Source organism: Eurytemora carolleeae, unplaced genomic scaffold, assembly GCF_000591075.1.
Source record: "Eurytemora carolleeae unplaced genomic scaffold, Eaff_2.0 scaffold216, whole genome shotgun sequence".
NCBI classification, from domain to species: Eukaryota; Metazoa; Arthropoda; class Copepoda; order Calanoida; family Temoridae; genus Eurytemora; species Eurytemora carolleeae.
In genome coordinates this window covers 346169-356925 of record NW_019396333.1, presented here as the reverse complement: position 1 = coordinate 356925, position 10757 = coordinate 346169, and the positions used below count along the sequence as shown (strand labels likewise).

The 10757-nt window shown below is 33.1% G+C and overlaps 1 protein-coding gene across 1 annotated transcript; it reads left to right on the top strand.

Annotated features, from left to right (window-relative positions):
* The first annotated feature begins 8650 nt into the window (after positions 1-8650).
* Positions 8651-10362, top strand: LOC111701116 (dentin sialophosphoprotein-like). The gene is made up of 4 exons (XM_023472269.1): positions 8651-8678; positions 8954-9352; positions 9513-9707; positions 9782-10362. The coding sequence occupies exons 1-4, from the start codon at positions 8651-8653 to the stop codon at positions 10360-10362; spliced, it is 1203 nt and encodes a 400-aa protein (XP_023328037.1).
* Positions 10363-10757: the final 395 nt, after the last annotated feature.

The window sequence follows — 10757 nt, the reverse complement described above, 5'->3', positions numbered from 1 at the left end:
CAGCAATTTTTCAATTATATTACTTTGAAATAATTAAATAATTTTAAAACTACAAGATTCATTCATGAAAATAAAAAATACGTACTAACAGGAGCTGTCTAAACAATTTTGATATTCATTATTTATCTAATTCGGAAATCTCTAAAATGTACGAATCATGTTGGTGATAAAAAAGATAAAATTTGTACATTGCTCGCTAAATTTTGCAAAAACAAAATAGTTATTTTCACATTACTGTATTACCCATGTTAGATTAGGAGATCTTTTGTAGAGAATCTAAAAATCTGCAAAATTTCTAAATTTTGCTTCGAAACTAAATTTAATTAAGCATTATTAACTTATCAATTCAGTTCAAAATTATTGGGGATTTAATTTTTTTCATAAACAGAAAATTGACACAAATTCTGGAACCTGCAGTTGGACCCATAAAACTGTGGAATAAGAAGACGATTGTGTAGTTTACACAGACCAATTTTACTAAAAGTTTAATTTCAATCTACTGGTAAATAAAATATACGTTATTAGCAACATCAAACACAGAAGAAAAATGTCGTCATCCTATCATACAGTGTTTTCACTCACGGCATGTTTGATTGCCAGAGGTACCCTTCACACCTACAGTAACAATAAGGAAAATATTGTCATTTTTATCTCTTGAAACGTGTTCAAATTCTAAAACTGTTCTATATCATCAGTGAAATATAATTACAAAATTAACTTTTATTCAAAAACCACAACTAAAGAATGATTAAATCTCATTCATTCTAGATCAGACATAGCTGTTAAGGATGATACTGTTGTGAATCGGACATCAGACTAATCTATAAAAGGAGAATACAATGGTTCACTACCTTTAAAAGGGTAGAAACCAACAGCAAACAGTATTTATGAATTGTTTTTATAAAAAACTGCTGTGATTTGTTCAGAAAAAAACTTAATGAAAAATGTTAAATTTAAAATTCTTTTTTAATCTTCTTTTTGTAAAGATTTTAAGACAAACAAACTTTAATAAGTTCAAACAAACTTAGGAATTGGTTCGTTAATTTAGAAAATAATTTCTTTTCTGAGATAAAATTGGGCATTGGATTTTAGAAGCTAGAAGGTAGAATTCGATGTCAAAGGAATTGAGTATTGCCACAAACTCGGATTTTCAAATCCCAATTTCTTTAAAACCAAATGTTGTAGACCGTAAATATTTCAAACTATGAACTCTGGTGGATCAAGCAATGTAAGTTTGAAATATGAAAGGTTTGCGTTATCTGATTGTTGAGATTTAGGTTTTATAAAATTGGGATTTGTGGCAAAACACAATTCCTTTGGCGGCCTCCATCACAAGAAAGTTTGTACATATGCTTATCTACAAAGGATAAGAATTCAGAGACGACTGAACGGAATTTATTCAGACTTTTTTTTTTCTTTTTTTGGTTTTCCGCATTTTAATACTTTTAATCCTGTAGGCTTTGTTTCAGATCAAAAGACCAAATTTTACCTTATTCATCTAATGACGTCATTAAAGTCCGTACGGTCGTCTCTGAAGTCTGGTTCTTTGGATCCAATAAACGTCAAAAAACGGCCGATCTGATTCAACTCAAAATCTATTGTGAACTCTGAAAAACTTTTAATATTTTCTTTATTTTTCCGTGGCATGGAATATATTCTGTTTTTCATTTGTTTGATATCAGAACATCACTATATAAATTTGGCTTGTCTGTCTGTTTGTTTGTCAGTCTGTTTGTATCCAATAAACGTCAAAACGGCTGAACCGATCGGGCCCAATTTTTTTGTGGGACATCTAGGGACCCCAGTGAAGGTTTATGAATGATTGAAATTTTAAATATTTGTCTCCATCAAAATTCGATCTTCATTAAATTTTTTAAAATTTTGAAAATCCACGAAATTTTTTGTGAAAATCCGCGAATTATTTTTGTTTTGTTTTACGATGTACACAAAGAGAACATGTTCACAATTAATTTAGAAGATGGGCGCGAAGCGCCCTCTAAGGCTAGTAATTAAAATAAAAAACTGAAAACTGCACAAGACATATAGTGATATGCAGAAAAATGGAATTTGACTTTGAGAATCAAATTTTAACTTTAAAAAGTTCAATGACCATGAAGCATAGCAATTGTGCAGTGTAAACAGACCCATGTGACAAAATAACTGATTTTTTATGTGTTTGGTAAAACTATTTGCTTTGTAACACTATCAAATACAGTTCAGTATTGCTATAATTTAGTCTTCCTATTCCATTGTTTTCTGGTTATCACTATCCGGGTATGAGATTTCAAAGCCATCAAATTTGCATTATTTAAAGTAAAAGATATTTTTGTTTTTTTCTTCTTCTTACCATTCATTTCCATTAACCTTTAGAAGCCAGTAGCCATTAATGAGCTTTCTACATGTTCCATGATATTTTTATTTTTCTAGAAATAATATTTGTTCTTGAACCTTTTTTTCTAACCAATGTGGTAGATGTAATATGAATAAAAAAATACTTACAGTGATAATCAAAAAACTCTGAACTATGAAGAAGACTATGTACTGTAGTGTATTTGACGATGATACAAAGCAAAGAGGTTTTTTACTAGACACTTATTAAATCTCTATTTAAGTGACAAGGGTCTGTTTACACTGCACAATTGCTGTGTCCCAAGCTCATTGGATTATTTAAAGTCATGACTTGAGTGTAACAGTCAGCTTTCTTTCTAGAAGATTTCTGGTTATCACTATAAAATTTAGTAATTGTTTAGAAAGCAGATTTAAAACTAATATGTTAAAAATAAGCTGTGGAAATTTGGGAGGTATGTAGATAGGGGATAAGGACAGGCTTTCCAGCGAAATAGGAAAATCTTTCGCAAAATTTTCGCTTTTTTCGAGAAAATTTCGCATATGGATCTTTAATAAATATGCTTCCCAGTTTTTTTAGGCCTCAAAGAGTGCAAAGCCCCCCACTGGAAAAATAAAAATGTTAGCCCCCCACCACCACGTGGACAAATTCCTGTGTATGCCCCTGAATTTGATCACATAAAAAAATCGGGCTTATGAAAAGAGTAGAAAAATATAGAAGAGTGGAAATTAAAACTTCCGTAGATTTCTAATTTTTTAGCCATTTTAGTAAAAAAAATAAGATCAAAGCGTTCACGTTTAATTTTTTAAAATAAATGTTTAAAATGACATGCACTAGTTTGACTAAGTGAATCGTACAGTACAACAAAATGGCGGTTATACTTTTTTTTAGAAAATTAAACTTACATTTTTAAAGAAGATCCCAGTAAAAACTTTCCCTCCTCTCCCGGCCCCCACCCCCATAGTACTGCACAGTGGGATATTTTCAGGAGTCGGATGGGGTGACTGGTTTTTGTCACAATCTTCCTTTTACAATGCATATGCTTAGTGTTTCATGGTACGAACTGACATTTAAATGCATTCTGAAATCTTTTCATTTACAAACATTGTTTCAATTGTAACTTGCAATGATTTTAAATGATTTCAATTTATTATTACTTTTCCCGTTCATATATTTATTCATGAATGGATCCTGTTATACCGCAATATTGCGTACTTTCATTGCGTACATAGGTTACACCAAGGTACTAATGCAAGGAAAGTTATTTCAGAGGTGTACGCATTTTTTGTAGTGCAGTGTACTGTCTTTGGGCGGAAAAGTAAACACAAGACGGATGTCACAGCCTGACATGGAATCCATTTTCACAAAAATAATCTATGAAATATTCTGGTTATAGGAAACTATTATGTGAATTTTGAAAATTATCAAAATCTAATGCTTTAAACCTCCTCGGATACTAAACGAACACTGATGCATCTATTCTTGTTTACAAATTCAATATGTACGCAGAGTATACGCGACCGCAATTAACTTTCCTTGCATTGGTACCTTGGAATCTAAATATACAGGGTTATCCACAAAAACATTAAATTTTAAATACGACCTAAAACTCTTTAAACATGACTATTCCAAGGTTGAATTATGTCATTTGCCTTAAATATAGATTTTTATGGTATTGTGCCGCCCTTCACTAAAACACACTAATTCTTTGGTTAGTCTCACAGACTATGATATATATATATATGAATACGACTGCTCATCAAGAATGGAAGGCAAGGAAAGTTTATTGCGGTTGTGTATACTCTGCGTACATAATGAAACCAGTTCTCTTTGGGCGGAATTTGTAAACAAGAATAGATGCATCAGTGTTCGTTTAGTATCCGAGGAGGTTAAAAGCATTAAATTTTGATAATTTTGATAATTCACATAATAGTTTCCTATGAGCAGAATATTTCATTGATTATTTATGTGAAAGATGGATCCCATATCAGGCTTTGACATCCGTCTTGTGTTTACATTACCGCCCAGAGACAGTACACTGCAGTACAAAAGATGTGTACACTTCTGAAATAACTTTCATTGCATTACATCCTTGCTGCTCATCAGCTCTCAAAGGCTAGGCTAAGCAGGCGTATAGTTGTACCGGCACGACATGCTACATTTCCACGAAAGGTTTTTCGGCTAACGGCCACTGCACTTGTTGTGTTAAGTTTTACAACTATTTAAAGAAACTCTCTAACTTTTAAAATAAAACATAAAATTTATAAATTTAGTCTATTTAAGGCTAGTCTAAAGGTTTTGTATTTCGAATCAAAAGGATCCTTAAATACAGGAAATACAGACGTCTCTTTGTACACAATGGAACCTGGTGTGAAAAATATCGCATTCTAGCCTTTAATAGATCCCTGTACTCTCTTATGTTTGGTTGGTGTACTTTAAATTTCACAGTAAGCACAGAAAGCTTAGGTAAGGGTAGGATGTAATGCAAGGAAAGTTATTTCAGAAGTGTACGCATCTTTTGTACTGCAGTGTACTGTCTCTGGGCGGTAATGTAAACACAAGATGGATGTCACAGCCCGACATGGGATACATCTTTCACATAAAAAATCAATGAAATATTCTGGTCATAGGAAACTATTATGTGAATTATCAAAATAATCCAATTTCATGCTTTTTAACCTCCTCGGATACTAAACGAACACTGATGCATCTATTCTTGTTTACAAATTCATCCCAAAGAGAACTGGTTTCAATGTGTACGCACTACGCAGAGTATACACGACCGCAATTCACTTTCCTTGCATTACACCCTTGAGCTAAGGTTGCCCCCTCATCTCCTCTTTTTCTCTGGAGCCCTTCCTTCATTTCCCTTAGATATTATTGATAATATCAAATAGATATGAATATGATTAAACAATTTTATATATTATATGTTCTTTGATGTAATAATATTATCTTTACTTTTATATAAAAATATATACATAATATATATAAAAAATATTTTCTATTTCTGACAAAGATTATATATAACATTTAGAAAGTACGTACAATTTCCCCAAGAAAAAAGAAAAATAAACTTATATTTAAAAAAACTCATATCCCCTGAAATGTAAACTCTTTTATCAAAATCCAAAAATGTTTGTTACACCTTTGAAACATATCAAATAATTATTACAAAAATTCGATTTCTTCTTTAATTGGTATTTTTCTCAGGATCAAATTACAGACCCGTGATAATATTGTGGTTGAATTCCCACGGTTCTGTAGACTTTCAGTGTCTGAGTATACTCAGATAAGGGGAGGAAGGCCAACCACAACAATTTCTCTTCCGAGCCACCTATGAATCCTCGTCCTTCGATTATTTTGTGTTAAAAAGTTTCCAATTCTTGAAGATAAAACTATTTACAAAAATCTGGCTTCGTTACGGCATAAAATATTGATGGATTAAAGTATAAGTATTGCAATGATTATATCATATTGGAATCTTCAAACCCAGGAGAATGATTTCAAACTTTATTTAGGTAAGACTTAAATCTCTTCTGCCTCCGTAATGACTAACCTTCGCGATAAAAAAAAAACAGCAAAAGATTCGGCATACCTCTGCCGATAATTTTTCCCATGGAACCACCCGGAAAATTTCTATGGTTTTCACTATATTTAACAAAAAAGATTGAAGTTCTATAAAACCGGAATTATTTGCGGCATTCTACACCAGAAATATCTGAAAATGCGCGTAAAAAATATGAACATTTTTAAAAGCATTAAACTTGAAATCTTTAATCCAATTAAAACTTTTTTTTGATTTACAAAAATTTGATATTTCATTTATGCCCTAACGTGGTCCGATTCTTTAAAAATGGTTTTATCTGGAAGGATTAGACACTTAACACAAATAATATTGAAAGGACGAGGACTTTGAGGTGGCTCGGACGAGAAAATGAGGAGAATGTGGCTCAGACGAGAAATTGTTGTGGTTGGCCTTCCTTCCCTCCTCAGATAACAGACGGTCTTAATTATCTTTATAACCTAATACAGTCTATATATGTTTGGTAAATAACAAATGAAGAAAAACAACTCTTATCTTATACAGGGTTACCCACAAAGGATGAGACTGTAAAGACGACATGAAACTCATTAAATTAGAAGATTCCGAGGTTAAGTTAAGTCTTTAGCCTTGGATAATATCTTTTACGGATTAATTAATGAATAGGCAAAGCAAGAAACAAGTTAACATTGCAGGAAATCATAAATAAAAGGAAACAGACAGCATATATTCTGTACAATTGTCTCTGAAGTCTCATCCTTTGTGGGTAACCCTGTATATAAAGCATAGCGGAGAAATATGATCTTGGTAAGATTGTGTGATAAAGTTAACCAGAAAAAAACTTAGAGACATGATACATTATAGAGCGTGTCCGATATATAACAATATCCTTTAAACGTCCGCTATATTTCCAAAAAATGGATTCCCTTTAAACCTTTCTCTTTGCAAAAATGATGGAGATAACCTACATGCTTTCAAATGTTGTTTTTAATACTTTCAAATCACACTTCTGATGCTTTACTACGCTGTCAAAGCATCCAAACTGTTGAAATTGAAAGACCATCTGTAAGCTAATTTTTTCAACTGTGTGGTTCCTCATAAAAGTGGCGTTTGGATTAATGAATAAGGGAAGGACAGTAAGCGAGTTTTTATCTTTTTAAACCCGATTTACAACGTTTCCCATTGAAACCTTCATCTGATTAACAATGTGAAAGATGTTTTCGTTTTATAGGTTTAAAATTGTTTTATTCTAAATACATTTTCCTGCAGTATAGAGACAATTGAAAAGCTTTTCAGGGTTGGCATCTTTTTATGGAGGGTTACTTCAAATTACGCTTACAGTCCCTTTAATTGTCGAGGAGGTCATTTTCTGTCAAGAGAAACAAATTTGAGGGAAGTTAACCCTTATCCATGGACAGCTGCACTTTCAGTTTAAATTGCACCCTGCGACCGACGGGTTTCCCTATGCTCTAGCACCCTCTTACGTGAAGCGATCCGACTGGCAAGCACATTTTTGAACAGCAGAGAGCCTGCCTATACGCACAATTTCAAAAGATGTAATGGCATGGGCAATACCGGATACAATTCTGCCGAATTATTTATTTATGCATATATCTACATATTGCAGGTATACTTGTTTATCTGCAAAAAGAGAGCAAAGGTTAGATTCAAGAAATATTAAAATCAGGAATCCCACCAAACAATTATAATTGCAGTTGGGAACCGTTCAAACTTTTTTTAATCGGTTAGTTGAAATTTCTAACCGTTTCTAAAAGGTATTTCCTGTTCTTCCTTAATACTAGGCCGTTCTTAAATGATCTTATTTTTTTTAACGGCGTTAACGAAAGATATTTAAGAAAACGTTGACGGTGCTATGTAAAAATGGCGGTCAGAATTAGAAGACGCAATTAAAAAAAATCTGAACACGTAATGGAAAACATTAAAACGTTTATTTTTTCTTTTGTAAGTTTCATGCATGCAGTTTTAGGCGGACAAATTAACGAAAGTAGCTTTTATTACACATGCTTTCATTCTTATTTATTTTCAATTGATTTTTTCATGAATGGTTATTTTCATTTGAATACGATTTTAAAATTAACGGATTTAGGCGTTGTTTCAATTTCGTGGAAGAGAAATAATGCGTAATTCTGACTTGAAACTGTAAAAGTTTATTTCGCGAAATTTTCCAGAATTATGAAAATAAGTAAAAAAAGTAATTTCACGTTGTTACGAACAAATTTTGTGAAATACGTGACCCAGGGCTTAGTTGAATAATGTTTATCTCCATTTTGTGCGGGAGTAATGTACAAATATTTGAAAGTTCCTGGTATGAATATTTCTTGGATAGGATTTGTAGTATTGTGAATATATCAATATAAAACCTATGTGCACTGCAGATAAATACATTCAAAAAGATGGTAACCAAATAGTGATGTTATAAATAAAAAGAACCACCTTTTGGGCCCAGGACATTGGTTAACCCTCAATTTTCTTAATGAAGTCATGCACCTCTGCCCAAGTGTTATTGTGAACGAAAAACTTCTAAATCTTGAAAAGACGACATTTAGCATTACATCTGTATTGTCATGGATCTAAAAACAAATCCTAAAGAATGATACTAAACTTCTAATTTTTCTAACAAATGATGGCCCAAATCCAAACCAAGCATCTTTCCCCAAAACCTTGCAAGATAATAGAAATTCAAATAAGATATTTTCTAAAAGTTATAAAATGTCGGATAACTAGGTCATTTTATTGTAATGTCTAGAACGGTTCTTGGACAGGGTGGTTCACAAAAAAAAACATACATGAAAAAAAATAATGAATGTCAAAAAAAATAATTACTTAACATATTAATCTCCCTAGAGGGGAAACTTGAATCCGTTGAAATCCATTTTAAATAGCACCCTGTAGTTTAAACAGAGTATTTCGGCCTTACATATATTTAGCAAAAAGAAGTTAAAAATCTAAAAGAATGATAATAACCTTCTCATTTTCTCAAGTATCATCATTATAAAGAGATATTATGGGAATACATTCTTTTTAAAGATAATCAAGCTAAGGTTTAAATAGTACAGATTCCACTAGTACGGATTCCTCTAGTACAGATTCTTCTGGTACAGATTCTTCTAGTACAGATTCCTCTAGTACAGATTCCTTTAGTACAGAATCCTCTAGTACAGATTCCTCTAGTACAGATTCCTCTAGTACAGATTCCTCTAGTTCAGAATCCTCTAGTACAGATTTCTCTAGTACAGATTCTTCTAGTACAGATTCTTCTAGTACAGATTCCTCTAGTACAGATCCCTCTAGTACAGATTCCTCTAGTACAGATTCCTCTGGTACAAAATCCTCTAGCACAGATTCCCCTAGTACAGATTCTTCTAGTACAGATTCCTCTTGGACAGATCCCTCTAGTACAGATTCCCCTAGTACAGAATCCTCTAGCACAGATTCCCTTAGTAAACAGATTCCTCTAGTACAGATTCCTCTGGTACAAAATCCTCTAGCACAGATTCCCCTAGTACAGATTCTTCTAGTACAGATTCCTCTTGTACAGATCCCTCTAGTACAGATTCCCCTAGTACAGAATCCTCTAGCACAGATTCCCTTAGTATACAGATTCCTCTAGTACAGATTCCTTTAGTACAGATTCCTCTAGTGTAGATTCCTCTAGTACAGATTCCTCTAATACAGATTCCTCTAGTACAGATTCCTCTAGTACAGATTCCTCTAGTAAAGATTCCTTTAGTACAGACTCCTCTAGTACAGATTCCTCTAGTAAAGATTCTTCTAGTACAGATTCCTCTATTACAGGTTCCTCTAGTACAGATTCCTCTAATGCATATTCCCCTAGTAAAGATTCCTCTAGTACTAATCCTCTAGTACAGATTCTTCTAGTACAGATTCCTCTAGTACAGATTCCTCTTGTATAGATTCCTCTAGAACAGATTCCTCTAGTACAGATTCCTCTAGTACAGATTCCTTTAGTACAGATTCCTCTAGTACTAATCCTCTAGTACAGATTCTTCTAGTACAGATTCTTCTAGTACAAGATTCCTCTAGTACAGATTCCTCTAGTACAGATTCCTTTAGTACAGATTCCTCTAGTACAGATTCCTCTTGTACAGATTCCTCTAGTACAGATTCCTCTAGTACAGATTCCTCTAGTACGGATTCCTCTATTACAGATACCTCTAGTACAGATTCCTCTAGTACAGATTCCTCTAGTACGGATTCCTCTATTACAGATACCTTTAGTACAGATTCCTCTATTACAGATACCTTTAGTACAGATTCCTCTAGTACAGATTCCTCTAGTACAGAGTCCTCTAGCACAGATTCCCTTAGTATACAGATTCCTCTAGTACAGATTCCTTTAGTACATATTCCTCTAGTACAGATTCCTCTAGTACAGATTCCTCTAATACAGATTCCTCTAGTACTAATCCTCAAGTACAGATTCCTCTAGTATAGATTCCTCTAGTACATATTCCTCTAGTACGGATTCCTCTAGTACGGATTCCTCTAGTACGGATTCCTCTAGTACGGATTCCTCTATAGTACGGATTTCTCTAGTACGGATTCCTCTAGTACAGAAAACAGAAAAAAGCGCGAATTTCTTAGTTTATAATTTGAAATAAGAAAACAATGGCGGCGTATAAGACAACATTTGTTACTAGGAAAAAGGATGCTAAGCGTCTGAAGCGCCTATAATTTAGTGGTTGAATTTTGCTTTCTCGAATTTAGAAACGCTATCGTTTCTTTTATCTCAACATCAAATTATAGAATGGAATGAGAAAATCCATGGAACCCAAGAAACTAAATAGATTTGAAGAAAAGAAAATTTCTGTCACAATTCCAATA